The sequence below is a fragment of the Oryx dammah genome, unplaced genomic scaffold (assembly GCF_014754425.2).
Source record: "Oryx dammah isolate SB20612 unplaced genomic scaffold, SCBI_Odam_1.1 HiC_scaffold_10, whole genome shotgun sequence".
In the NCBI taxonomy this organism is placed as follows: domain Eukaryota; kingdom Metazoa; phylum Chordata; class Mammalia; order Artiodactyla; family Bovidae; genus Oryx; species Oryx dammah.
The window spans coordinates 65,729,418-65,755,133 of NW_024070194.1; the positions used below are offsets into that span (position 1 = coordinate 65,729,418).

Sequence of the window (25,716 nt, forward strand, 5' to 3'; positions counted from 1 at the left end):
ACAACAGAATGGGAAAGACTAGATATCTCTTCAAGAAAATTAGAGATACCAAGGGAACATTTCATGCAAAGATGGGCTCAATAAAGGACAGAAATGGTATGGACCTAACAAGCAGAAGATACTAAGAAGAGATGGCAAGAATAACTGTACAAAAAAGATCTTCACGACCCAGATAATCACAATGGTCTGATCACTCACCTAGAGCCAGACGTCCTGGCATGTGAAGTCAAGTGGGCCTTAGAAAGCATCACTACGAACAAAGCTAGTGGAGGTGTTGGAATTCCAGTTGAGCTCTTTCAAATCCTGAAAGATGATGCTGTGAAAGTGCTGTACTCAATATGCCAGCAAATTTGGAAAACTCAGCAGCGGCGAGAGGACTGGAAAAGGTCAGTTTTCATTCCAATTCCAAAGAAAGGCAATGCCAAACAATGCTCAAACTACCGCACAATTGCACTCATCTCACACGCTAGTAAAGTGATGCTCAGTAAAGTAATGCTAGTAAAGTAATGGAGTAATTCTTCCAATTACTCCTTGGAAGAAAAGTTATGACCAACCTGCTTAGCAGCAGCAGAAGCAGCAGCAGCAGATAGCATATTGAAAAGCAGAGACATTACTTTGCCAACAAAGATCCGTCTAGTCAAGGCTATGGTTTTTCCATTGGTCATGTATGGATGTGAGAATTGGACTGTGAAGAAAGCTGAGCACCGAAGAATTGCTGCTTTTGCACTGTGGTGTTGGAGAAGACTCTTGAGGGTCCCTTGGACTGCAAGGAGATCCAACCAGTCCATTCTAAAGGAGATCAGCCCTGGGATTTCTTTGGAAGGAATGATGCTAAAGCTGAAACTCCAGTACTTTGGCCACCTCATGCAAAGAGTTGACTCATTGGAAAAGACTCTGATGCTGGGAGGGATTGGGGGCAGGAGGAGAAGGGGACGACAGAGGATGAGATGCTGGATGGCATCACGGACTCGATGGACATGAGTCTGAGTGAACTCCGGGAGTTATGGACAGGGAGGCCTGGCATGCTGCAAGTCATGGGGTCACAAAGAGTCGGACACGACTGAGCAACTGAACTGAACTGAGCTGAAGCATAAGTGAATCACTGGCATCTAAACACTAACCACATGTGGATATTTTTTGTTTAAAGGAATCTTAGATATATCCTTTTTATGAATTAAATAAACTTATAACACTAAACCAAAACTTTAAATTCTAGTTTTAGCTTAACATTTTTTGTCATTTTCTTACATAAATTTTGTCATTTCTTACAAAAATGACATTTTTGTCACTTTCTTTGTTATTTTACCTATAGTATTGTTATTTATAATTTAAAAAGACAATCTTGCTGAGCATTTGTAGAATATTTCTAGATTTGTATTTAATTCAAACATTTAAAAATTATAAATGAAGCTCACTTTGTCTCTGTCTTGACATCACCTGGATGAATGCTATCTAAGATAGCAATGATGGGGAGTCTTTAACTTGCCACCAGTTTTCACTGTTAATCATTGTGATTAAAATATCTATTTCAGTCAGTGCACACAGGTTTATGGTTTTGATGGTGTTTTCCTGATGTTTGTGATGCACAGAAAAGTAGCCCTTGTTAAATGCAGTCTCAGCCTGTTTCCTCATTTGGCTTCTTGCCATCGTCAGAGAGCAATTAAGGTTTCTTTGACAGCACTGCATCTACGTTGGGTCTTAGTACTTGAGAGCTGTGAAACTGGAGGACGTGCTTTAGCTGTGCAGTCACAGCGGGCCTCTGAACACTTCATCCCAAGTCAGACACTTCCCCACGCAGGCCTAAGAGGAGGAAGCAAATGTTTGACCTCCGTCCCAGGCGCAGGCTGCTTACTGCACACCCAAGTCCATGGTGCTGTGGGCACATACATCTTTTCAAAGTAGAGATTTGGAACCAAGCAAGCACTTTGGGAGAAGTTCCTTCTCCCAAACTCACCTGTTAGGTAAATCTCCTCACCTCTCATAAGGAGGGTAGGAGTATAAGTCCTCACCTTGAAACTTTTCTCCTTTTTTCCTGTCATGTGTTTTTAAAAAATTTATGCTTTATAAATTAACTGTATCAACTGACTGCTACATATAGGAGTTTGACAATAATTTATTCTTATTCTTGCCTTTAAAACATGATTTAGTTAGCTACTATGTCATGTCATGCCACAAGCATTATTAAACTATGTAAGAAGGTTTTACATATTCATTTTCTCTGCATTATAGTTAAAAATTTATGTGTTTTTTCTTAATCTGAGGAAGTAGCTGGCATAGGACTCTGGACTCAGTAAGAAAGTCATTGGCTTTCTTACTTCTTTTGTAGAATTACGAACTTTGCCTAAATCATGACTCTCATACCCTAAAAAAGTTTTGTTTTGTTTTTTCCCAAAGAAAACAACCTTTCTTTTTAAAAAAAAAACAAACTTTTGTGTGGAACCATGTTATATAAAACAGAGAGAAGTATAAAGCCTTTTAGCCAAAGGAGTGGCCAGAGGTCCTGCACTTGTGACTTCTCAGTTCCACAACCCTGCAGTGACCCCTGTGGGACCTTCCCCTTCTATGGGAAGTAGTTCGGAAACTAACAGTTATGTGTTAATCCTTCTCACTACACACCTTTAGAATAAAAACTTGCTGGTACATTGTTTTCTTATGTATAATTTTCTCATCTTTTGTGTTTTTGTTAAATGGAAAAGTTTAAAGAAAATTGCATATGTGTTCTCCTTAATAACATTCAACTCAAACTACTTCCTCGATTTGAACAGGATCCTCACCTAGAAATCAAAATAAAGGTCTCAGGAGTATGTATTTAGGGCAGGAGCTGTTAGGGGGAGAAGATGGTAATCTTGTGGGTCATTCCTAGGATCATGGGTCATTCTCTAATTCTTTGAAATTATGTGTACTCGATAGACTGATATTTATTGTACTTTTTATTAGATTAAATAACATTCCATATATATGTTCTCCGTTATTTATAAGTGGAATAAGTAGGAATTTATTTTCTTTTATTTATGTGATTATTTTTCTACTTAAGCAATCTTCAAGTTAGGTCTAGTCTCTAAAAATATTATTTAAATGTCACATTTAGTAAGCTGTATAACATTCCTATGATAATATCTCTTGCTTAATAAAGATAAATAATATTTGACTTATTTCAGATGCGGCAGGAGTTGGACAGGAGTATAACTAGAGAACTAAGAGAAGGTATGTTGCCAAAATGTATGAATTAAATTTAGACATTGATTTCTGAGATACACTGTAAACAAAAAATGGCAATTCTTTCCATTGTTTGGATAACAGATGCTGTGTTAAATGTTTTTTTCTTATGCGTAGCTAATGAAAAATGTGAAAGCATGAGCAGTCATAGTGAAAAATATTCTTCATTTATTCATTGTGTTCCATAGTTTAAAAAAAATCTCAAAAGGTGTATGTATTTCTATTTATTTCTGGCTGTATCCTTTCTCTACTACTGCCATCGCTGTGGAACTGTCCATCTGCACCCTGACACCATTCTAAGAAAGCATGGAGTTCATCAATGTCTCAAGTGTCTGGTAGTGGTTAAGGCTAGAACAGCCAGACTCAAGCAGTCATGTTTGCGTAGCTGTCACTTGGTGGGTGACTTTATAATTTCTGTGTAATTGACTTTGTCACTAGTTTATCTCTTGCCCTCAGGAAAAGCTCCAAACACCTGCATCAATTTGGGTCTTTCCAAAGTAGTTGGCCTTATCTCTTTACCACCTTACTCTGTCCCTTAGCTGTGCATCTAACCAGCCAGACTGTGTAGGATCCCACAGATTCGTTTCCTCACCTCTGGTCTTTGTACGTGCTTCTCCCCTCTGTCTCTTGTACTTTTTCCTGTCCTTCAGGTAGCTACTTCCATAGCACCTCCACCAAAAAGCTGGCAGTATTGACACAAAGCCAGCTGTCCCTTCTGAATGTTCCTTGTGCCATCTTGTATACCTGTCTTAGTATTTATGACTCCGTATGGAAGTTGTCTGTTCATCTATTTTGACAGTTCATGGCATTATCATTTCTCAGGGTGACTGGGTCACCTTCATCTTGTAATTCCAGTGTTTGTCATAGCACCTTAGCAGATAGTTATTGAGTAAATGAATGAAGAATGAGAAAGCCAGAAGCTCTGATACTCATTTTTGTTTTTTTGTTTTTGTTTTTACTAATACTGAGTTAACTCAAGTATTTTAGATAAAAAATGTAATCCCTTTCTTTCCAGCTGCTGCTGAATTTGAATCTGAATCCTATGGATTGTCTCCTCTAGGAGCTACAGATGGGTCAAATCTGTCTCAGGACCTGCTTTTGAAAACATCACAAGAATATGTACAGATTTTGAAGAAAAAATATATGATCTGAAAGATAAATAGTAAAAATTTCCCTTCTGGACTGTTTTCATGACATTTTAGTTGTTTCTTGTTAAACATGAGAAAATCTTTATTAAAGGGAAATATTTTTGTGTATGATGAAAATTTATATGGTATTTTAAAAATACTACTTTTAAACAATAGTATCTAAGTACTTTTGATACTAAGTATTTTCTCTGCAGCTAACTTAAGCGATTTAAAAACCAGCACTGTTAAGTTTTCCATATTCAAAGTTAGTCACTCAGTCATGTTCGACTCTGCGACCAATGGGCTGCAGCCCGCCAGCCTCCTCTGTGCTCCAGTATCTTGTGGGGTGAGCTCAAATTCATGTCCATTGAGTTGGTGATGCTATCCAACCCTCTCGTCCTCTGTTGTCCCCTTTCTCCTCCTGCCTTCCATCTTTCCCAGCATAAGGGTCTTTTCTGATGAGTCAGCTCTTCACATCAAGTAGCTGAAGTATTGGAGCTTCAGCCTCAACACCAGTCCTTCCAACGAATATTCAGGATTGATTTCCTTTAGGATTGACTGGTTTAATCTCCTTGCAGTCCAAGGACTCTCGAGAGTCTACTCCCAACACCACAGTTCGAAAGCATTAATTCTTTGGCAGTCAGCCTTCTTTATTGTACAACTCTCATATCCATACATGACTACTAGAAAATAGTGTATGTATGTTAATCCCAATCTCCTAATTTATCCTTCCCCACATGTTTCCCCTTTCATAACCATAATTTGACTTTGAGATCTTTTGAGTTGGTTTCTGTTGTGTAGATAAGCTTATTTTTATTAAATTCCACATGTAAGTGATGTGATACTTGTTTTTCTCTGTCTGAATTACTTCACTTAGGATTGTAATTTTGAGATCCATCTGTGTTGCTGCAAATGGCATTATTATTTCTTTCTATGGCTGGGTAATATTCCGTTTTCGTTGTGTGTGTGTGTGTGCACCGCATCTTCTTTATCCATTCTTCTGGTGATGGACACTTAGGTTGCTTCAAAGTCTTGGCTCTTGTAAATAGTTCTGCAGTGAACATTGGGGTGCATGTACCTTTTTGAGTTATGGTTTTCTCCAGATATATGCCCAAGACTGAGATTGCTGAATCACATGGCAACTCTATATTTAGTTTTTAAAGAAGCCTTTATAGAGTTTTCTACAGTGGGGGTACCTAGTTGCATTCCATAAACAGGGTAGAAGGGTTCCCTTTTCTCCACACTTTCTCCAGCATTTATTGTTTGTATATTTTTTGATGATGGCTATTCTGATTGGTGTGAAATGATACCTCATTATAGTATTTCTGCATTTCTATAATAATTAGTGATGCGGAGCATCCTTTCTGGGTGTCCCTCATGTGCTTATTGGTCGTCTGTAGGTGTTCCTTACAGAAATGTGTATTTTGATCTTATTCTCATGTTTTGATCAGGTGGTTTGTTTTCTGATATTGAGCTCTTTGAGCTGTTTGAATATGTTGGAGATTAATCCCTTGTCAATTGCATCATTTGCAAATATTCTATGGGTTGTCGTCTGTCTTGTTTACGATTTCCTGCACTGTGCAAAAGCTTTTACGTTTAATTATATCCCATTTGCTTATTTCTGTTTTTATTTTCATTAAGAGGTGGATGAAAAAAGATCCTGCTGCAAGTTATGTCAGAGTGTGTTCTGCCTATATTCTCCTCTGCATTTTATAGGACGTGTCTTATATTTAGGTGTTTAGTCCATTTTGAGTTTATTTTTGTGTATGATGTTAGGGAGTGTTCTAATTTCCTTCTTATATATGTAGCTGTTGAGTTTTCTCAGCACCACTTATTGAAGGGGCTGTCTTTTCTCCTTTGTATAGTCCTGCCTCCTTTATCCTAGATTAATTGACCACAGGTACGTATATTTCTCTCTGGATTTTCTGTCTTGTTCCATTGATCATTCAATATATTTCTGTTTTTGTGCTAGTACTGTGTTTTGATTACTGAAGCTTGCAGAGTAGTCTGCAGTCAGGGTACCTGATTCTGTCGGCTCTTGCTTTTCTTTCTCAAGATTGCTTTGTCTATTTGGGGTCTTTTGTTTCCATACACACTGTAAAATTTTTTGTTCTAGTTGTGTGAAAAATGCCATTGGTAATTCGATAGAAACTGCACTGAACCTGTAGATTGCTTTGGATACTATAGTTATTTTGACAGTTACACAGTTATAATGTCACTTTCATTTCTGTATTTATTTCAGTTTCCTCTCTTTCCTTCTTAGTTTAGGTAAGGGTTTATTGATATTGTTTGTTTCTTTCAGGAAATGAACTTACAGATCTTGCATATGAGCACTGGGCAGTCTGGCACGCCAGGCCTCTGTGCACACAGGCAATGTGTTTAGAGGTGTCGCTTAGCAACGATCATTCTGGGATGAAAGATTCCAAACCGTTGAGCTTCCCAACTGGGAGGTTGTGGCAGGACCACTCTGACTTATCTGTAGCGCTTGTGTTGGGTTTAGGGGACTGTGAAGAGCTGAGGGAGAGGTGAGGTGTGTTTGGACTCCGTGGGCTCTGCGATGAAGAAGATTTTTGGCTTTGGGAGTAAGAAGGGTGTGTCGCCCTTTGGCTCCTCCATCAACCCGGTGAGAGACAGAGGTCGTGGAATCAACTTCCAGCCCGGGTACCGCATCCGAGACAAAGACCTCAGAAAGATCCACAAAGCTGCCATTGTGGGCAACGTAGCCAAAGTGGAGCATGTTCTGTTGTTTGGAAAAAATGGCCTGAACGACAGGGACAAGATGAACAGGTAAGCGGGGTAGAAGGGCCTGGCAGAGATCCCCTCCTGTGAGTTTACCCTCCAAGGCTCCTGGATACCTTCCTGGGATCCAGCCCCCCGCAGACTTTATAGGCAGCAAAAAGCCTTAGCTGGTTTTGGACCCACTCACTTATAATTCCCCTTATAGAGCTTTCCTGATAGTTTTGAAGTCATTTAACTGAATGTCGGTAATCGCAGAAATGAAACGAAACATGAATAGCATCTGTTTTTCCTTTCTTCCTCCTACTTTTTATTTGCATGGGTTAGCATGATGTACTCATGAGTAAAAGCTCTCAAGTTATATAGCCTTGAAGAAATCTTCTGAACCGCCTGGCTCTCACATTTTTTCTCATGTGATTTATGAAAGCACTTCTTCATGGATCGCCTTGTTGTGGCTCATGGCAGTGGAGAGATTTCTGATGTTGTCAGTATCTTATTTTGAATGTATACATTTTTTATACCGTAAGGTTATATATTACAGAAAACTGCATAGTGAGCAAAATAATACCCATGCCAGATAAACTTCTGGATTAAAAATCCTTCAGATACAATTCAATATCCATTTTATATCAGTGTACACTTAGGTATATGTGTTCTTTGCTGAGGGACCTTAGAAGACAGCTTTGAAGTAGGCAGCTGGCTGTGTCCTTGAATAGGAAGACATGTTCTTAGGAGGTGTGGTCTTTCTATATTTAAACCAAATCAATATTTCATGGTTTCAAAGATTTTGGGTTACATATGCTGTCTTTAATTGTGGTGGTGAAATTAAAAGTTTTGTATGGTAGAGGAAGATTTGCCTTTCTAGATGTCAAAATGTGCTATAAGTGCCCACAAAGTGTTCATTTATTAACAACTGAAAAGATGGATAAACGAATGGAACAGAATGCCCAAACACCCAAATGTATGTAAAACTTTAGAACTTGACAATGGTGACCTTTTCTGCTGGAAAGGATAAACTGTGTGTAGATGGTGGAGAAATAACCTGGTAAATGAGAAAAGTAACTCAATTTTTATCTCACCAAAAAGTTTCAGATACAGTATGGATCAAACATTTCAAACATGCACAGTGAGAAAAGTACCAGAATAAAACTCAGATTCCTATTTTACATTTTTTATCTGCTGACAGAGACCTTCTGTTTTTTCTATTTCTACTATTTCTTAACAATGTTGTGTTGTTTCCTGCTGTATAACATCATAAATCAGTTGTAAGTATACATATATCCCCTTCCTTGTGAGCATCCCTCCCACCCCAAAGACCTTTCTAAGAATGACTTCAAAAGTAAGAATTCTGGAGTTTCCTGGATTTTGGCACCAAAAAAAAAAAAAAAAAAGGAAAAGAAAAGAAATCTGGATATTGATTTAACATTTTAACAACACAATAAATTTAAAACTCTCTGTAGATCGAGCTGTCTATAGGCAAGTTGGGTAGCAGACAGGGCTTGTCTTTTTTGGCACTAATAGGAATGTGGCACAGATAAAAATGATTTCTCACTTTCAATTTTTTTTAGAAATTTTTTTGAGGATTGATATTTTCTGACAACTTTCAGCCTTTTCAGAAGTCAAGGGAATCTAGGGAGTTCCTTGGTCGTCCAGTGGTTAAGACTCACTGCTGTGGGCCCAGGGTTCGATACCTGGTGTGGGAACTAAAATCCTGCCAGCTACCAGGATGTATTGTACAACATGGGGAATATAACAAATATCGTATAATAACTTTAAGTGGAGTATGACCTATGAAAATTGTGAATCACTATGTTGGGTACCTGTAATATATAATATGTAATATGCATCATCTGTACTTTAATTAAAAAGAAGCAACCTTAGAGAGAAAGACCTTATGGTAATTAGATCAACAGGAAAACTGAGAAATGTGCAAACAAAAATGCTACCAATTATAGTTGTACAGACATTGTGAATTATAAATTTCATTCCAATGTCAGAGATGTTAAAATGTCAGAAAATGAACGTATTAGAATTGTTGAAGTACAGTGTTGTCTCTAATCCTCAAAATGTGTCTGCAGAGGAGGTGTGATATCCTTTGACTTCACTGAGATGTCCTTGTAAAATAGTAGTAATAGTAATAATTATGATTATATCACCTAACAGTTACTGAGCTGTTACCTGTGCCAGGAACGGTTCTAAACCCTTTGCATGGATCTCACTGAAGCATCGCAGTGCTGTCCTGTGAGAGAACTACTTCTCTCTCTCCATTTTGTTGATGAGGAAATTGAGGCACAGAGAGGCTGAGCGACAGCTAAGTGACAGAGTGAAAGTCAAATTCAAACCCAAGTTGAGCTGAATCTCAAGATCATGGTCATTCTATTCAAGTAGATTGTTCTTTCATTACTGTGTTAAGAAGAGCTAATGCTAATATATAATGTTCTTTCTCCAGAAGGAAACGAAATATTTGTTTTAGAGCGATAGGAATAGCATGCTACTGAATGTCTCAATCACAGGAACAATTGTTTGTTTTGAAACAGTAACACTACAGTTTCCCGAAAACTCCTCTTGCTTTCATAGGACTGCGCTCCACTTGGCCTGTGCCAATGGCCATTCAGCGGTGGTCATGCTCCTCCTGGAGAGAAAATGCCTGCTTAACCTCTGTGACAATGAAAACAGGACCGCGCTGATGAAGGTATGGGGCAGCGAACCGTGTCCACACGAGGTGGATGTGATTTAACTACTGAGAGTAAAGTGAATTCATCTCATTTAGATATAGCAAACCGGTGAAGCTTGTGGACTGTTTACTTTGAATTCCTAGAATTTACACTCTCTTCTTGGCACAACACTGACAGGCCGTAGAATGCCAAGAAGAGGAGTGTGCGACTCTTCTGCTGGAGCATGGTGCCGACCCAAATGTCGTGGATGTCAGTGGGAACACCGCTCTTCACTATGCTGTCTTTTGCCAGAATATCTCACTTGCAGCAAAGCTGCTTTCCTCTGATGCCAATATAGAAGCCAGGAACAAGGTATATCTCAACCAACTTTATTTACAAAATATTTGCAAAGCATTTTTTTAAACTAGAAGTGTTTTATTTCTAACTATGTAAATAAGTAAACTGAATAGTGTCCCTCGAGCCCTGTTACCATGGAAACAACTCCAAAGCCACTGCAGGGGGTGGGGAAAAATGTTGGAGCCCACAGAGAGGGCAAAGCTCTGTCTCCCAGCCAGCCGTCTACCCCAGAAGGAAGATTTCCCATCGGAACGTGCCCAGGAGTGGGTGGTAGGCTCAGAGCCCACAAATGATGAAGGCCTGGGGGGAGTGAAGTGATGTGAGGAGTGGCTGCTTCCAGGGGCTCAGGGAATGGGTGGGTGCCCCTTTGGGTGGGTAGGAGGAGGAAGGAGACCCAATGCCCATGAGGGAGAGTCGGGTGAGTGCAAGTGGGCCTGGGAGGCAGCAGGCCTGGAGCCCTGAGCCCTCCAGGACCCTGGTTCTGAGATCCGGCCAAGAGGGTCAGGTCACGTTTGATTCCCAGCAAGGGCGTTCACTTGTGTTGGTGACCACTTGGTTTGCGGTGTACACCTCGGGGTCTCCCGCGCTCAGCCCCAGGGAGCTGCTCAGTGGGGTTGCAGCTGTGCGTGTGGAGCTGGTGATGGCGAAGCCGCCCCTCCTGCTCTTTCTCCAGGACACACGTGATGTCCTGCAGCTGCAGCCCCACCAGGAACTCCCTCCACTCTCACAGGTGGGCTCAGTTTTCCATGTTTGGAAGCTGCAGCCTTCCCTGAGTGAAAGTATTTTGAAAGAACCAAATTGTCTTAAGATTTCACTTTATACATATTTCTAAAGAAGTATTAGAGAGCAGAGTGTTCATTCATGTGTTTATGGCAGATATTTGTGGTAACACTGCACTTGTTAAAGGCAGAACTTTTTCCAAATATATTCCCCCACTCAAGCTGATTTTTTTTTCCCTAATGAGTCTAAAGTAACACAGTGAAACAAAATTTCCCTCTGAGTAGACTTTGTCTTAAAATTAAAACATAACAAAAGCATTTTACAACATAATAGAAATCTTGCTGCTGTTAACAAATTCCCATTTTATGAAAAATGATTTATATAAACATGATTTATCTCTCATAGCCCAAGTCTTAAGAGGGTAAAAGGAAAGGAAAAGGAGCAAGCAAGTGAAAAATGCAAGTGAAGTTGGAATTTTGGCAATTGGGAAATACCAAGAAGAGGATTTATTTATTTTAATATTTATTTATTTGGCTGTGCTGGGCTTAGTTTCAGCATTCAGGATCTAGTTTCCTGACCAGGGCTTGAACCCAGGCCCCCTTTCCTGGGGGCACTGAGACCCAGCCACTGCACCACCACGGAATCCCGAGGTTTTAGTTTTTGCTTTTTATTCCCTTCAGTTTATATATTTCTGTAAGGTGCTTTTCAGTTTTCAGGGATAATAGCTGTTACTTTAAAAAAGAGAGTGAGTGAATTGTAAATTTGCCTAGATACCAGTTTTAGGAAGACTCTGAGGAAGTCAGACTGGCAGTGAACAGGTGGCAATTAAGTGGGAAATAAGAGAGAAGAACAAATAATTAACATCTTATCCTATTCTGGCAGAAACAGCCATTTAGATAAGAGTCTAGAGTCTGCTCTCCAATCTAGAATGTCTTGATGGAAAGTAAGGGGTCTATAAATAATGAGATCAGGTTGCCTTTTGAGTTTACCAGTCCCTGTTCTAACCCTGTTTACTGAGGAAAATGAAAGAATTTCCAGTTTTGATGACTCTTACCTCTTACACTTTTCTTTTTTTTCAAATCCTCAAGTAATAGAAGGAATTGGCCTTGGGGGTAAGAGAGATGAGACTGGTGTGGTTACTGCACTTATTCTTGGTAGATTGTGCTGGTGAACTGCAATCATTTGGGAAAATATATTTAAAAAAATTAATAAGCCTAGGCTATTCTCTGAAGATTTTGGCTGAATAGATCAAGGAAGGCTTGGACCTGTGTATTTAGAATTATTTCCTTGAGATTCTGATACAGTCCTTGATGAAAAACTATGGAGTGAATAAGTGTAATTTCTAAATGCACCTATCTGAAAGAAAAGTAATCTCTAGAAGAGTTGGAGTTTGATAAATGCTAGGTACTTCCATCAGCTCCCTCCTTTCCAGCAATATTAGCCTTGACTTTTTCTCTGCCCCTGTGATTGAGAAGTTAAAAAAATATTATTGGAAATATCTATTGGCTTGAACAATAACTCCTTTTCCTTCCAACCACTAATCACTCAGTGGCACTCCAGAAGTCTTTAGAGATTTGCTCATGGCGAAGTCACTTCATCTGTAGAGTCTGAGCCTTTAAGGATTTTGCACCTTCTCTTATGATCATTAGGTCATTAGGTCAACAGATGTTTGTTAGCAACAGGGTTTTCCTGACTGCAGTAATAATAACTCATGAGCCTTTTTTGGTGTCATCTGCAGGACAGACTCTTGCAGTGTGTCTGTTAGATTTGCTGATCCCTGGTATAAGCAGATGAGAGCTTTAAAATCCATGAAGTTAGTAACAGTACAGATGGGAATTGTTTTAATAATTTAGTTTCAGCAGTCTTAGGACCTCATTATCCATTTGATTAACAATCTAGAAGAATTCTGGAGACAGATTATAATTTTAGCAGGCAGTGGAAACATTCTTCATGTGTGAGTTATGAGTCTTTTTAAAAGAATTTATTTTTAATTGAGTTATGAGTATTAATAGCCGTATTTATTACATATTGGGGCCCATATTTTTGTGAAACATATGATACTAAAGAAAGGAAAGGTTTCACATACAAGTATTTGCTTTATATCTACCTGTTTGGAAACAGTCAACGTGAAACCACAAGTGGGCCGTAGACCAGACATGGCTCTTGGGTATGTTTCGTTTAGTTGACACACTAAGTCAACATTTAAAATTTAGGAGACTCATGCAGAAGTCTGCAGTTCCGGCTTCTCCAGAAACCAAATCTGGTCCCCCTTGCCCATCCTACTCTTTGGTCAGCGTGCAGGGCTACCCCTTCGATATGGGATATGTGTTCTTGGGTTTACTGGCCTCACCTGGCTTTTTCACTTACTCAGTTCACCAGCTTTTCCTCCATAAGCATTTGAGTTTCCAAGTTTTGTTTTATAGTTTATTTTGATAAATATTTCAAGGTTTTAAAGACAATCTAAGTAGTCATCGATTTCATATTTTGAAAGGATCTCTTAAGAATGGGATTGAATTTTTCGAATTAGAATTTTTAAGTTGATTGTGGTGGTTTCGCACTGAATAATTCTCAGAAACACACAAGATTATGAGAGAGAGAGCAGGGAGAGCTTACAGAAGAGCAAATGCCCAAGAAAATGCTGAGCGTATTTTTATTGGTAACTTATCTTGTAATCTTTAACTAAGAGCACTAAAGCAAGACAAAGACCAGAATTGGGGGATTGTGGAAGCTTCCTCCTGGAGGTCTGGAGGTAATCACATGAGAGTCATCAAGAAAAGTCTTTGAAGATAAGGTGTGTGGGGGGGTCATTTTGCATGCAGATAGCATCTGGCTAATGCTGACCTGTCTTAAGGGGGGGTGAGTCCGGGAAGAGCAAGCAAGGAGGAGAGAATGAGTAAGATTAAATTCCAGGAGACATTTCTGAGAAAGCAGTAAAACATGGTTCCCACATTTGTTTTTTTGAAAGAAAAAAAAAAAAGTTTTCTGTCCGCATGTTCATATAGACAATAATATTCCCACTGGACTGTCTGTAAACCTTATGAGTATACTCATGTTCATCCTTGGATAGGTTATGCATGCTACAGTTCAGTTCAGTTCAGTCACTCAGTCGTGTCTGCCTCTTTGCGACCCCATGAATCACAGCATGCCAGGCCTCCCTGTCCATCACCAACTCCCGGAGTTCACTCAGACTCAAGTCCATCGAGACAGGGATGCCATCCAGCCATCTCATCCTCTGACTTCCCCTTCTCCTCCTGCCCCCAATCCCTCCCAGCATCAGAGTCTTTTCCAATGAGTCAACTCTTCACATGAGGTGGCCAAAGTACTGGAGTTTCAGCTTCAGCATCATTCCTTCCAAAGAAATCCCAGGGCTGATCTCCTTCAGAATGGACTGGTTGGATCTCCTTGCAGTCCAAGGGACTCTCAAGAGTCTTCTCCAACACCACAGTTCAAAAGCATCAATTCTTCGGTGATCAGCCTTCTTCACAGTCCAACTCACATCCATACATGACCACAGGAAAAACCATAGCCTTGACTAGATGGACCTTAGTCGGCAAAGTAATGTCTCTGCTTTTGAATATACTATCTAGGTGGGTCATAACTTTTCTTCCAAGGAGTAAGCGTCTTTTAATTTCATGGCTGCAGTCACCATCTGCAGTGATTTTCAAGCCCCTAAAAATAAAGTCTGACACCCTTTCCACTGTTTCCCCATTTATTTCCCATGAAGTGATGGGACTGGATGCCATGATCTTCGTTTTCTGAATGTTGAGCTTTAGGCCAACTTTTTCACTCTCTACTTTAACTTTCATCAAGCGGCTTTTTAGTTCCTCTTCACTTTCTGCCATAAGGGTGGTGTCATCTGCATATCTGAGGTTATTGATATTTCTCCCAGCAATCTTGATTCCAGCTTGTGCTTCTTCCAGTCCAGTGTTTCTCATGATGTACTCTGCATATAAGTTAAATGAGCAGGGTGACAATATACAGCCTTGACGTACTCCTTTTCCTATTTGGAACCAGTCTGTTGTTCTATGTCCAGTTCTAACTGTTGCTTCTTGACCTGCATATCGGTTTCTCAAGAGGCAGGTCAGGTGATCTGGTATTTGCATCTCTTTCAGAATTTTCCACAGTTTATTGTGATCCACAGTCAAAGGCTTTGGCATAGTCAATAAAGCAGAAATAGATGTTTTTCTGGAACTCTCTTGCTTTTTCGATGATCCAGCGGATGTTGGCAATTTGATCTCTGGTTCCTCTGCCTTTTCTAAAACCAGCTTGAACATCAGGAAATTCACGGTTCACGTATTGTTGAAACCTGGCTTGGAGAATTTTGAGCATTACTTTACTAGCATGTGAGATGAGTGCAATTGTGCGGTAGTTTGAACATTCTTTGGCATTGCCTTTCTTTGGAATTGGAATGAAAACTGACCTTTTCCAGTCCTGTGGCCACTGCTGAGTTTTCCAAATTTGCTGGCATATTGAGTGCAGCACTTTCACAGCATCATCTTTCAGGATTTGAAACAGCTCAACTGGAATTCCATCACCTCCACTAGCTTTGTTCGTAGCGATGCTTTCCAAGGCCCACTTGACTTCACATTCCAGGATGTCTGGCTCTAGATTAGTGATGACATCATCATGATTATCTGGGTCCTGAAGATCTTTTTTGTACAGTTCTTCTGTGTATTCTTGCCACCTCTTCTTAATATCTTCTGCTTCTGTGAGGTCCATACCATTTCTGTCCTTTATCGAGCCCATCTTTGCATGAAATGTTCCCTTGGTATCTCTGATTTTCTTGAAGAGATCTCTAGTCTTTCCCGTTCTGTTCTTTTCCTCTATTTCTTTGCATTGATCACTGAAGAAGGCTTTCTTATCTCTTCTTGCTATTCTCTGGAACTCTGCATTCAGATGCTTATATCTTTCCTTTTCTCCTTTGCTTTTTGCCTCTCCTTTTCACAGCTATTTGTAAGGCCTCCTCAGACAGCCATTTTGCTTGTTTGTATTTCTTTTCCATGGGGATGGTCTTGATCCCTGTCTCCTGTACAATGTCACGAACCTCAGTCCATAGTTCATCAGGCACTCTATCTATCATATCTAGGCCCTTAAATCTATTTCTCACTTCCACTGTATAATCATAAGGGATTTGATTCTCCAGGCAAGAATACTGGAGTCAGTTGCCATTTCCTTCTCCAGGGAATCTTCCCAACCCAGGGATCGAACCCAGGTCTCCCTCATTGGAAGCAGACGCTTTAACCTCTGAGCCACCAGGGAAGCCCCTATGCGTGCTGCAGATAATATATATTTCTGCCTCAGCATTGTTCCTAAAATATGCAGTTGATTTAGTAGCTAAATGAAACCCAGACCCCCTGCATTGGGAGCTCAAGTCTTAGCCACTGGACCACTAGGGAAGGCCCAGAGGAGGAGTGTATTAAAGAGAAAGAAGGTGGACAGGGGGATGAGGAGGGGGCTCCCTTTTATTTACCTTCTGAGTTATATGTTTCAGTTCAGAGAATCTATTGCACAATTTTAATTTCAGTTTAAAAATAGGTTAACTGTGTACATTAGAAATGGTTTTCCCTGTTTTACAGGATAACCTCACACCGCTATTACTTGCTATAATTGAAAAGAGAGAACAAATGGTGGAGTTTTTAGTAAAAAAAGGAGCAAATACACATGCAGTTGATAACTTGAAAAGGTACAGTTGTTCTTTTTCTTTTTAAAAACCTTTGTGCTGTTCTAGGGTGGTAATACCAAGATTAAATGAATAAGAAGATTTGTTTGTGATCAACACATCATCACTTAGGTAGAAAATCAATTTTTCTGACTGGGAATTATGAACAACAGTATTTAGCAGGAATATATAGCAGGATTCGTATTCCTTTATAATACTGACTAATGTCATATGCAACCTGTCTTTTTTGTTTTTTTGGTCCATCTTATAGTAGCTGAGGGATTTCATATTAGTTTTGTTAGCTTTATAAAATATTGATTCTGCTTTTTAGTTTACCTTATGACAGTATTGAATTTCCTAATTCTTTTAAATAATTCTTCAACGTCTACTTTGTATATATATATATTTTTTAAAAGATGCATACTACACATAAAGGACTTGATTTTGTCTTTTGGATAACTCTTTGCATTAAATTACTTTCTTTGGAGAATGCTGATGTTGTTAGTTTGCAAAAGAGTCAGATACAACTTAACAACTAAACAACAACAGCAACGAAAAAGTCATTATTAATCACTGTCACCAGATCCTGTGGGCTCATCAGTTTTTATCCTTTTTCATTTGTAGTACATTTTGATGTTTTCATTTTTAATGCAACTAGAAGGAAGAAAGACAGCTTTAATTGGATAAACAGTTCCTTTAACAAAGAGAAGTCAGAGGTAGATGGTACAGATGAAAATGATGGGCTTTCGATTCAAACTGGGTTCAATTCTTAGCTTTCCTGCCTGTTAGTGGTATGACCCTAACATTACTTATCATTGGGCACATTACTTATCATCAGCAAATAAGTTTCCTGATACAAAAAGCGAATAGTAATGCATCTTTCAAAGTTGGCTATGTGTAAGAAAGATTTTACATATAGTTTTTTCATTTAGTGCCTAGCACATGCTTATCAACATCATTAACTGCCACCATAACTGTTTTTATTCCCATTATTGTTAATATTTTTGTTTTAAACCTTCCAGTAGCCTTTCCTTAACCCAACCTCCAGCTGACTTTGAAGCCTAATATATCAGACTAAGGAGGAAATGGGGAATTCATCCCTTAAATAGTCACCTGGCTCAGATAAGTGACCTCAACATTGTTTTTTTGTCCATCAAGGACTTTATTATTTTAAAAAAAACAAAACATTTATTTATTTATTTATTTATTTGGCTGCGTGGGGTCCTAGTTGTGGGGACTCTTAGTCGCAGCATGTGGGATCAAGTTCCCTGACCAGAGATGGAACCTGGGCACCCTGCATTGGGAACATGGAGTCTTAGCCACTGGCCCACGAGGGAAGTCCCCATCAGGGACTTTTGAAATAGTAACTGCTGCTGCATGCCATCCCAGTGGGACAGGAAGGCCTCTTTTCCATCCCTTCATTTTAACCTTGGAGATAGTTTACAAAGATGAACACGAGCCTGTAAATTGTCAGTTCTCCATGGAAAGGCAAGATGTTAACTTGGTAAAGCGTATCAAATTAAGCGTATCAAGTTGTTTAAGTTAACTCAACTTCCTGAGGCTGAAGTCATCTCTCTGTTGTTTTAGAACAGCCCTCATGCTTGCTGTCAATTATGGATCAACACATGTAGTTGGTCTTCTTCTTCAGCAAGGTGTTGACATCTTTTCTCAAGATGTTTTTGGATGGACTGCAGAAGACTATGCTATTATTAGTGGCTTTAATATGTAAGTGTTCCCATTAAAATGCCAATTATCACTAAACTGGAGCCAAAAATAATGTTAACTGTTACTAATACCTCACCAGTGAGAGCTCCAGTTTGGTGCAGGCAGTTTGGGAATGGTGGTGAGATGTTCCCCCTCATCAGCTGAAAGCCAAGCAAAGGCCGATTAGTTACATGTGGCCGTGGGTTCGGGATTCTTTATCTCAGGACATGTAGACCTTGATCCTTAGAGAGCCTAACATTAGCCATTTCATTCCCAGTGTAACCTCTCTGTATGGGGTACAAATAGTGTCACAGTTGTGATACTTCTAACTAGTTATTTGGGTCTTGAAATATTCAGTTCAGCAGCAAATCCTGTGTTTTCCCTTGAGGACTTACCTCTCTATATGCTGCTCCTGCTTGAATTTTCCAAGAACCCTGCGGATTCCCTAAGATCAATGAGACGGTCCTCTTCCACACGTCATTTGGAGGGAAAAAAATAATTCATTCTCATCATTCTGTGGCTTGTATTGATTCTACTGCTGTAGCACTGCTACTACAACTAGTCTTGCCAGGGTCTCCTTGGCAGCTGATCTGGCGTCTGGATGTGGCTCTATAAAGGCCTTTAATAAGTCATTTTAAAAGAAAAAAAAAAAAAGGAAGAACCTCGCCCTGCAGTCGGCTTACAGTTGACCTTTACTCCCAGGCTGCCCCGCGGGCCCAGGTTCCCCAGTCTTCATGGTGATGCTCACGTCAACGTCAGAGTCACAGCTTCTTTGTTCTCATGGGTATGCTTGTAGCTCAAGTCACTGTTGCAAAGCACCAGCACCCAGGGCTGGCAGCTGGGCCTCCTAGCTTCCCCCCCACACTCAGAAGCCTTATGTGGAGCCCACGTGTAAGCCTATATCTTCACGATGAGGTGCGGTTGAGGCTCTTATTTATCTTTTCTGCTAGCAGATATCAGTGGGGACCATTTTAGACTGTCAGAGAGGTTCAAGTCCTCCTGCAGGAATTGAGCAGACTTCCTTTTCTCCTCGGTTTCTAGACCTGAACCTCAAGGCAGCTTTCAGTCCTGCGGGGGCACCTTTTCTTAGGTCATAGGCTCCCCATCATCCTTCCTAGGGTAGTGGGTGCTGGCTTGCCTGAGATTCCTAAATTACGGTTGGCCCTCTGTGGGATGAAAATCTTCCAAAGGATTTATGTCTGCCTCCAACCTTAAATGTTTTCAGAGTCTGCCTTATAAGGAACCCATTCACCAGAAATCCCTAAATCTCAAGTAAGATGGTTGAATTCAGAGAGGTAAGCCCTGTCTAGGACTTGCCCGTATCTACTGTAGGAGTAGGAATATATCTTCCAAGTGAATTGGAGACGATCATGGAGATTAAGCATCATTGTCAGAAAGATCTGCTGGTTCAGAGTTTGAGTAGGTAGAGAAGGAAGGGTAGTGGTCCAGGCCAGGTCTGGATTATGATTAGCTCTTGGCGTGATTAGCTGCAATGATGGGGGCTAATTATGTTATCTAATGTAGTGAGTTCATATTTTATAAATAAATTAAGGTACACATTATATAAGAGCTGAGATTCCCTAAATTACAGACCACAAAGAATAGCTAATCACCAGAATTAATAACAGTTTCGTGCAACCCTTGAATGTTAAACATATGAAAAAAACACAGATTGGGTTTTACTTGGAATTCCAAAGTAGTTCCAGCAATAAAGTTCAAGAACAAATTATTCCAACCTTTGACTGTTTCTCCAAGCATTTGGGGGGCATATTAGCTCATTAAATCTTCTTAATCCCCTTGTGAAATAAGGCAGTAAGATCCCGGTTGTGTAGAGGAAGACTTTGAAGTGAAGAGAAGCAACTTAACTAGGAACAAAGAGCAGCTGGTTACAGAGCTAGGATTTCCAAGTTCAAGAGAGTTTTCATATGCCAGGCTAAATCTAGTTAATTAACAGAGCTATACTGCCCTCAGTTCATGACTACTTCATCTTCCTTTTCTTTCTCCTTTAAATACATGCTAAATAAAAGTTTGTAAAACTTAGAAACTTGAAATGTATGGGACAATTGAAGTTTTGATACTATCTCTGACCTTGTCAGATATGATCTAAGAATTTGATAGTTGTTTTTCATATTAGTGTTAAAATATTATTTATTACATTTTTAATGCATAGCATTCTCCAAATGATTTCTGAATATAAAGAAGAGAGACCTAAAACTCCTCTTGAAAATAGCAACCCAGGTATGTCATCTGCTAAAGAGTTACTCTTGGTGATTCTACCATAGAAAAAGTAGGAGTGAGGAAGTTTCAATAATGCAAGAACTATGAAAAAGTTAGTATAAATTGCATGTGTATTCTGGAGAAGGCAATGGCACCCTACTCTAGTACTTTTGCCTGGAAAATCCCATGGACGGAGAAGCCTGGTAGGCTGCAGTCCATGGGGTTGCTAGGAGTTGGACACGACTGAGTGACTTCACTTCCCTTTTCACTTTCATGCATTGGAGAAGGAAATGGCAACCCACTCCAGTGTTCTTGCCTGGAGAATTCCAGGGACGGGGGAGCCTGGTGGGCTGCCGTCTATGGGGTCGCACAGAGTAGGACACAACTGAAGCAAGTGAGCAGCAACTGAGCAGCAGCAGCAGCATATGTATTTTATTTTTTATTAATTTCTTAATAGTCTAGTATTCAGAATTGTTTAAGAAGTTAATTGTAGGTAATTTAAAATCAGAGACAGTATTGTCTGAAAAGAAATTCATGTATTTAATATGGCCCTACATTAGATCTTTGTATAAATAAGAAAAAAAAAATTTAAGTTAGCATGATGTATATTTCATCTATAATCATATTATAGCAAATTAGACTTCTTATAAAAGTGAACTTTAACTTTTACAAATGGTTTACATTTAGTGAATGAATAGTTATTAGTTACTGTTTAGTGATTAGTCTTACTAAAAAGTTACCATCATTAAAACTGGGAACTTCAATAATCCCTTCCTGGTAGGCTAAGAAATGATAAACAATAAGAACTGCAAAGCTGAGCCAGTGTGCAGCATACCAGTGAGAGATTATTTTTTAAATAATCTTACCAATAGTATAGAAGGCAGAAAAGCAATGCCTGGTTGAAAACCAGTTATTTTGCCTATTGTTGTACCAACAAGGTTTCTATTACCAACTTCATTCCTTACAGATCCAAAAAGAGTGAGATAGGTTGACTTTATTAGGACCAAATGTTTACTTCTGTGTTGGATAATTGTCATGACAGTATAGTTTTGAAAGAACAAGATGTTCTCTTGCCATCAGTTAAAAGATTATCATAATAGATATTCAAATAGATGAACTTGGGACTCTGCAGTTTCTAATAAAAGCACTAAAAATGCTTCACATTAACAAAAACAGTGTTAGGTCCCCTCATGGTGGCATTTAGCACATTGAACAAGCTGTCTGAGGACACCTTTAACTTAGTAAACCTCTAATCAAAGGTGGCTCAGTAGTTAGTAAAGAATCTGCCTGCCAATGCAGGAGTTACGGATTCGATCCGTGGGTCAGGAATATCCCCTGGAAAAGGAAATGGCAAGCCACTGCAGTATTCTTGCCTGGGAAATCCCATGGACAGAAGAGCTTGGTGAGCTGTAGTCCATGGGGGTCACAAGAGTTGGGCACGGCTTGATGACGAAACATACAGTTCCATCAAAGAACTGTAGGTTGGTTTAATATGTCAGAGGAGATACAGAAATGACATAGAGTCTTGGTTTTCGATATGCTCAGAATAGAATAGAGTTGTCCCTGGTCACTTTCTGTATTTTTCTAAACAAAATTTTCAAAGAAAACATGCTTATTTATTTGTCCATTTGTTCACTAAACAGATAACTGTCAAACGTCTTTTATGTACTAAGCATTGTTCTGATGTCACAGAGTGCAAACATTTAAAAATCACTGCCCCTGCCCTCCAGGCACGAGCTACCAGGACTCCTGTCCCCGTGAAGTCACTGCATGTGAGTCATCCCTCCAGCATCAAATCAAGACGACACGTGTGAAATGTTGTCCAACAGCACCAGAGTCCATCACCCCCTCCTTCCTTCCATCCCTCCCCTTGTTCATCAGCTTCGGATCTGATGATGTATGCCTTCCAACCTGAAGAAGCATGATTTCTGTCAACATTTGCCATATAATGGGGAGGATTGATATAATGATATCCTCACTAGTGCACAGGACTGTTTGGACCATCCTGCTCTGTGTGGTTCAGATACTCTTGAGCAGTGGAAGGACATAGTCTCAAGAGATTCTTTTTAAATATATTAGTGTATGTGCGTGTATATACATATACATATATATATTTAAAACTTTTTTTAAAAGTTCAGCCTATGTGTACCCTACTGCCTGCTCACCACTACAAGTCTAGTCCCCATCCTCACCACCCTGTTGACCCCGTTTACCCATTTGCCTTCACCCACCTTCCTTTCAAGAGATTATTCTTTCTAAATCTGGAATCGCTACATCTTTCATACTTCTCTTGCATCCTGAAATAGGGCCAGGAAGACTTTGTTTCCTATGTTTTACCACGCTCTGAAGTTTAGTGCCTGTAGACCAAGCTTCTCTGTGAGAGGGCATTTTCATCCTGAACTGAAGAGCCAGAGAAGTTGTGTTATGTCCCAGCAAGACACCTGCTCCAGGCAATGGAAGTCCAGAAATACTGTGCTCTTTAAATGTGCTATTGTCAGTTTATAGTACTGATTCTATTAATGGTGTAGCATAACTTTCTGTCAGTCTTCTAGAGTTTGGTTAGGATTATGGTCATTGTAAACAGCCCTTTCTTCTTTTTTTTTGTTTTGCATTTGATGATATAAAGGAGAGGAGTGATTCTTAGGCATTAATGGCCTGCGAGTATAGTACAATCACTATTCCCTCTAGTGTGGTCTCCAGGTGTGGTCCCAAAGGAATACTTTTAAGCAGAGCATCAGTCTTGAGGTTTTAATATTCTGTACTTTTCTTTTGTTAATTAAAATGTCTTACTTTTTTCTTTAATAGTGGATGAGAGTTCTGAAGAAAACTGTTTAAGCAGGTAGGATTTTATAGATGTTTTAAAATTGTATGTTTAAGTAAGGGAACACGGGGAAGAGAAACTAATGTTTGTTGAATGTTCTCCTCTGGGTTAGACACTGCATTACGTGCTTAACATTTGTGACCTCCTGAGTCATCACAGCAGCTTTGTAAAGTAGCTGTGTCCTACTTTTACTTAATTAGCCACCTGTGGTTCAGGAGGTTGATGAATTGACCCGTGATTCCATGGTTAAAATGAGTTGACCTGTGATTTGACAGCTGGCCTGCCTGTTTCCCATGCCCACTCTTGTGTCCCTCAGCAAAGATTGAGAAGTACCCATGTAGCATATAAACTAAAGATATAATGTAGTTCTTTGACTTGTGTCCATTTTAAGTTTTAGACATTGCGGGGAACTCTTGTACTCCCTTTAGAGTAAAAGGGAGAAGTGGGGCCTTCTCAATAAGTGTTTCCCCTACTGAAGAACCAAGACTACCATTTTTGATGGACACAGGTTAGTCTCTGAGCCAGGGACAGACAATGGAGAAGGAGTAGCATATCCTTCCTCTTTGTTTTAAGTCATCAGGTTTATTCCAGTTTGGGGAAACAAAAGTTATGTCAGTCCATCAATTGGATTTTAAGGTCACCGATTAGGGCTTGGTGAAATCAAATTATTTTCAGGCTCTGCCAGTATATCGGCTGTCACTCTTTGTTAAGGAAACTAAGAATGAGCCTTAACTAGATATTTCATAGATTGGGAAAGATAGAAGCAGAAACAGGTGTAACTAAAGACTGTTTTGGAGACGTCCCTTTGGTGCAGTGGTTAAGACAGTTAGTAAGACTTCTCCTTCCAATGCAGGTGGTGTGGGTTCAATCCCTGGTTGGGGGAGCTAAGATCCCACATGCCTTGGGGCCAAAAAGCCAAAATACAAAACAGAACCAACATGGCAACAAATTCAATAAAGACTTTAAAAATGGTCCACATCAAAATATGTTTTTTTTTAAAAATGTTTCCACTCATTGTTGTTGTTTGTTTTTGCTGTAAAGGTTTTCCAGCAAACCTGGTGATGATTTATGGCTTATATCAAATGATGAAGGCTTAGATTTTGAAACCGAGGTAAAGTGTTCTGTTGTGAAATTAGTTTTTGTGCTCTGAATTTAGTTTCATGTAGCATTTACTCTTTAAAATTCAGCAGTGGTGTCCCTCTCACTGTTTTATGTCTGCAGTGGAAAATTGGTCAGAGCAAACTATTTTATAAACATATGACTAGTTGATTTTTTTTTTTTTTTTTTTACTTTGGTAAATATGGAAGGTGGGGTGAAGAAAAAAATGGGCTGAAAAATACATAGTGACAGAAAAATTGTATTGGGAAAAGCTTTCCCACAGTGGAGGAAATAAGAAATTTGGTCAAGGATAAAGAGTCTTACTGTGACTTTTAAACCATAAGGACATGACTTATGTAATACTCATAATGATATCTTTAGTGGACATTGTAATGACCATGGAATCTTCCTGGAGCCTTTCAGTTCCAAAACTATATAGCCTATATCACCTAGTTTCCGACCCCCACCCGCAGACACTTTATTTTGGTTTTTTAGAGTTGTTAAGAGGGTAGTCTTTTTTATTTTTTTTTCTCTGTTTTGTTTTGGCTCTGCATTAAGACTAAAATAATTGTTGATATGATGAGATTTAGAAATTAAAATTCTATTTCTCAAAATCCATATTATAAAGGGATTCCACTGTGTTTTCTAAAACATTCCATTAAGAGGATATTCCCAACTCTTCATCTCATTGAAGAATACACGTTTTGCCTAAAACAATAACCAGCTGTAGGAGCAGAGACTTTTAATATCTGTAAGATAAAACTTACAACGTCAGATTTATTTTTCTATTTTAGTTTTTAAAAAACCTCCTCTAAGTCCTTGTGTCACATTCTGAAACTTCAGAATTTAGAGATTTTGTATTATTCTCATTTAAATATTCGTCTTATAGACCCTGTATCAGTATAAATGAGTGACGTTCAGGAAGCAGTTGTGCATCTCCTGGAGCCTGTAGCATAGGTCGTGAATGTAAGAGCCATTTTAATAGTTTTTGAATGTGAATTAGTGAAGAGACAAATGGAATTGTATATAATGTTACAGGTAATATACTATACATAATATATCTGTTAAATCTGAATTCTGAAAATATGACATTTTTATATTCCCTTTTTAATATTTAGGATGTAGAAGTTCACTTGAGTTATGTTGAGGAATGAGGTCCTGCATAGCATGGAAATAAATAAGAAATATGGGATTAAAAAAAAAAGATTACACTATATTTTTCAGTGTCCTCCAATTGTGAGCTGAGAATTTTAGATTAAAAGTTGTTGACTTTCTTTTTAGCCCCATCTTGTATTCTATTAAATATTTCTTTTCAAGCCATACATTCTCCTCAGAATTCTGAAACCAGTTCTGTCACTTAAGCAGCTATGGGATCTTGGCAAAACCTGTCTTAACTGGGTTCAAAGT

The 25,716-nt window shown here is 39.2% G+C and overlaps 2 protein-coding genes across 7 annotated transcripts in view; both read left to right on the plus strand.

The window, feature by feature from the left end:
* Positions 1-6,224, plus strand: part of LOC120869251 (ankyrin repeat domain-containing protein 26-like) — a 72,619-nt gene extending 66,395 nt beyond the window's left edge. For 4 of the 6 annotated variants that reach the window (XM_040248432.1, XM_040248430.1, XM_040248431.1 and 1 more), the window contains 2 exons: positions 3,159-3,204; positions 4,232-4,473. In XM_040248432.1, the coding sequence (XP_040104366.1) occupies positions 3,159-3,204; positions 4,232-4,368 (183 nt within the window). In that variant the 3' untranslated portion in view covers positions 4,369-4,473. Of the gene's footprint in view, positions 1-3,158; positions 3,205-4,231 lie in introns of all 6 variants that reach the window. The other 2 variants (XR_005722501.1, XM_040248429.1) reach the window with 1 other exon arrangement.
* A 497-nt stretch (positions 6,225-6,721) lies between these two features.
* The window catches only part of LOC120869252 (ankyrin repeat domain-containing protein 26-like), a 56,769-nt gene continuing 37,774 nt past the window's right edge, over positions 6,722-25,716 (plus strand). The window contains 9 exon segments of the mRNA XM_040248434.1: positions 6,722-7,130; positions 9,657-9,771; positions 9,932-10,105; positions 16,387-16,493; positions 18,057-18,194; positions 20,344-20,411; positions 22,121-22,162; positions 23,196-23,229; positions 24,253-24,322. Coding sequence (XP_040104368.1) covers positions 6,901-7,130; positions 9,657-9,771; positions 9,932-10,105; positions 16,387-16,493; positions 18,057-18,194; positions 20,344-20,411; positions 22,121-22,162; positions 23,196-23,229; positions 24,253-24,322 — 978 coding nt within the window. The 5' untranslated portion in view covers positions 6,722-6,900.